This window comes from Loa loa (genome assembly GCF_000183805.2).
Source record: "Loa loa unplaced genomic scaffold supercont3.215, whole genome shotgun sequence".
NCBI classification, from domain to species: Eukaryota; Metazoa; Nematoda; class Chromadorea; order Rhabditida; family Onchocercidae; genus Loa; species Loa loa.
The window spans coordinates 53,469-57,398 of NW_018108395.1; the positions used below are offsets into that span (position 1 = coordinate 53,469).

Genomic DNA, 3,930 nt, shown 5'->3' on the forward strand with positions numbered 1-3,930 from the left:
GAACTCATAAAACATAACTTTTTAGCTTATGATAAATAAATATATCAAGCAAATTTTTACTTCATTGGATTTTTCTTTTCCCTGTTTATTTCATCTTCATATCTTTTTCTTTTTTTGTTTTTTATTTTTTCACTGATAATATAGATTTGATTTAAATAGCACTGTTATCAATCGATACTAATGATAGCAATACTAGCTGGATTAGATCTATTGTCAGTGATAGGAAAGTTTTTGTTTCTCTTAAAAAAAAAATTTTTATTTAACGATGAAAAAGCTAAGAAAAAAATTAAGCCTAAAGTAATAATTTATGAAAAATTCAGTTTTACTAATAAATTATTATTTTTGGAAAAAAAATGAAAGAAAGAAAAATAATAAATTATTTGTTGAGGAAATTTTTGCAATAATTTCATTGAATACAAAAGGTAAACAATGCTTACCTCAAAATGCTAATTAGAATTGTATACTTCCAACTAATTAACACTTTTAATGCAATTATTCCTGACATCCTTTGGATTTTTTACTTCAAACAAATCAAAACTTAGAATGTACAACACACACACATACACATATATACACACACATACATACACATACACACATACATACACACACACACACACACACAACACATACACATATTTGTATACGACACAAATATTGAACTTTATTTATTTCAGAATAAAATAAGCTAAAGATTATATACAACACCAATGAAAAGTAAATTTACATGGCTATACATTTATACATAAATAATTACGTTACGTTACACTTTAATCAAATACACATATAATTGAGTATCGAAAAAGTGAAGAAAAATAATATAGAAAGAATGTTATCAATTATTAGTAAAATATTTAATATAAATGTAAAAGGAATGAAAGGTAAACAAATGGAATGGAAAACAATGTGACAAATTATTGCTAATATCACAAGAATTACAAATTTTACTTTATTTTTTGCAATATTATTCAAAAAGTTAAAAAAAAAACAAATTGGCTGATATATTCGAAAAAAAAGTCACTTTGATTAACATAAAAATAATAATTAATTTGAAAATTAATGTGGAATATAAATGAATAATTTTAAAGTAATTAAGTTTAGTCTTTGAAAATAATAAAAATAAAAATTTAAAAAAAAAGGAATGAAATTTGGCAAATGAAAAAAGCGAAACTGATTAAAAATAAAAAAACAATTCCATTTGTTTGATTATTGTTTACTTATATTTTATTCTCAATCATTTTTTCTCTCTCTTTTTTCTATAATTTTTATTTTAAAAATTTTATTTATTTTCGAAAAATAAGAAAAAAGATTTTTTGAAAAATTTAAAAATTTGTAAAATTTTGGATTTCGATAGAAATCATGAAAAAACAAATGAAAATATACAATCGATTGAGTTTTTTTTAAAAATACTAAAAGTTCAAATGTGAAAGTTTGCGAAATTTGGGACAAAAAAAAGAAAGAAAGAAAGAAAGAAAAGTAAAATGAATTAAAATGATCAAAAAAATGAAAAAAAGAAAGGTAAATATAGCAAAGAGAGGGACATTTGATTTGCAAAAAAAAAAAGAAAAATTATAGCGAATTTTTTTTTGATCGTTTAAAATCGATTTGTACGAAAATGAGTGTGACAGAAAAAAAAAATTGGACGATCGATTCAATCATTACAAGGATGATTAATATAATCAGATGTGATGAATGATATAAACAATTTGATTAATCAGTCAGACTGAGATATTCCCGATGAGAGGAATATAACAAAACGGAAAAGAAAAATTAAAATTTAACTTTTACTTTTTTCGGATTTAAATTTGATTTTTCAAATTAAAATTTTGTCATTTGCAAAATATTACTTATTATGTTTTAAAGTTTGAAATAAAAATTTTGAAATGGAAATCATATTACGAACAAGTTTTTTTTTCCCATTTGTGAATACAGAAAGAAGATTAAAAGTAATTATAAAGAAGGGTAATGTTCATTGTGCACGTATATTCCGTAAAAACAATTCAAGTATTCCGGAATGAAACTTTGGAGAAAAAGTTTATTGATCGGTGTATCGCTAAAAAGTGATCTTCTTGATTGATCGATCGTCCATTAATCAATTAATGATAGCAAAACAAGTTAATTGAACGTCCGTCAATCAATTGATGGTAGCAAAAGGAAAGATGATGTTGTGCATGAAGAATGATTTGAATTAATGATACTGTGGATTGTAAGGTGGTGGCGCGATATGTTGAGGTTGAGTAATGCTTAATTTTGGTCCAGCTAATCTTGGTGGTTCCTGATTCCTTACAGGTATAAATTCAGGTGGTGTATCGAGAGTATTTTGATATTTTCGGGTGATGTATAACTCGAATAATTCATATATGGTGTACATGGATATAAGAACAAATGTACCAATCGCATAAATGAACAAATCATTTACAGCTCTGATACGATCATCTTCATTCAATTTATCGTTAGCCCAATACTGAAATAATGAAAAAATTTTAGGAATTTTAGATTATTAATCTTATGAAGTTCAACTTCTACCTTTGATGCTTTTTCTTTTCAAATTTCAAATATTTTAAAGCTCTCAATATGATACAAATAATTTGGTGTATATTTGAAAAAGCCGATATAATCATTATCACGGATAATCATCTGATCTAATCATTATCATGGATAATCATCTGATCTAATCATTATCATGGATAGTCATCTGATCTAATTATTATCATGGATAATCATCTGATCTAATCATTATCATGGATAATCATCTGATCTAATCATTATCATGGATAGTCATCTGATCTAATTATTATCATGGATAATCATCTGATCTAATCATTATCATAGATAATCATCATCCAATCTAATCATTGTCACGGATAATCATCCAATCTAATCATTATCATGGATAATCATCTAATCTAATCATTGTCACGGATAATCATCCAATCTAATCATTGTCACGGATAAACATCCAATCTAATTATTGTCACGGATAATCATCCAATCTAATCATTATCATGGATAACCATTCATGACAATGAATAAATAAATCGGTAGAAATTTTGAATAATTTCGTGATAATTTAGTAGAAATCAGGAAAAATGCCAAACTTACAACCTCATATGTACCAATTACAACATCATTGAGTTTCTCGGTGAATCCCATAAAATACAGGATTAAAAGAACGGAAATGAATGTTGTTACAGCAAATTGACCGGTAAGTAATGTTAATCGTGGCAATACAAAACGAGAATTATTCCGCCGAAAGGAAATAGCTAACGTTATCATACTTAATAGTTCACATACAAAGAAACCCAACAGGATCAGGAATATGCCAAAATCGATCCAATTACTGCAATTTACAAAGATTAAAAATACATTCAAATCATTTCAATTTATGTAAATTCCTCTACCCTAAAATTCATCCTGTAATCATTTCAACATTATTATCTATTTTGTTTTTGGTAGAATAATAACATATGGGAATATTTTAAGTTTTACTTGATAACCTGGTAATTATTATTAATTAATTTATCGATAATTATATTGATAAATCTATGTACAGAAGATAGTACGAATGAAGATTGAAAAATCATTCTACGTAAATATACACTTTCAAATGACAATAGGATGGATTAGGACATATTATGCCTGATAAATATATAAAAAATGTTCTAAAAGAAATTTATAATGTCACCATCAAATATGTTATTTTATCAATTCACTGATTAAAGTTTGATTAATTCATAAAAATCTTAAGAAAAATAACAAAAGCAAACATCAAGAGCATATATGTATATATATATATAAATTAAATTTGAAGTAAATTAAAAAAAATATAAATTAAAATTTATATATACATTATATATATATATATATATATATATATATATATATATATATATATATATATATATATATATATATATATATATATATATA

At 24.4% G+C, this 3,930-nt stretch overlaps 1 protein-coding gene across 1 annotated transcript in view; it reads right to left on the reverse strand.

Annotated features, from left to right (window-relative positions):
• Positions 1–2,188: 2,188 nt before the first annotated feature.
• Positions 2,189–3,930, reverse strand: part of LOAG_18172 (hypothetical protein) — a gene marked incomplete at its 3' end in the record, with an annotated part of 2,756 nt that continues 1,014 nt past the window's right edge. The window contains exons 2-3 of the mRNA XM_020450838.1: positions 3,103–3,340; positions 2,189–2,464 (exon numbers count right to left, since the gene is read on the reverse strand). Coding sequence (XP_020305436.1) covers positions 2,189–2,464; positions 3,103–3,340 — 514 coding nt within the window. The remainder of the gene's footprint in view (positions 2,465–3,102; positions 3,341–3,930) is intronic.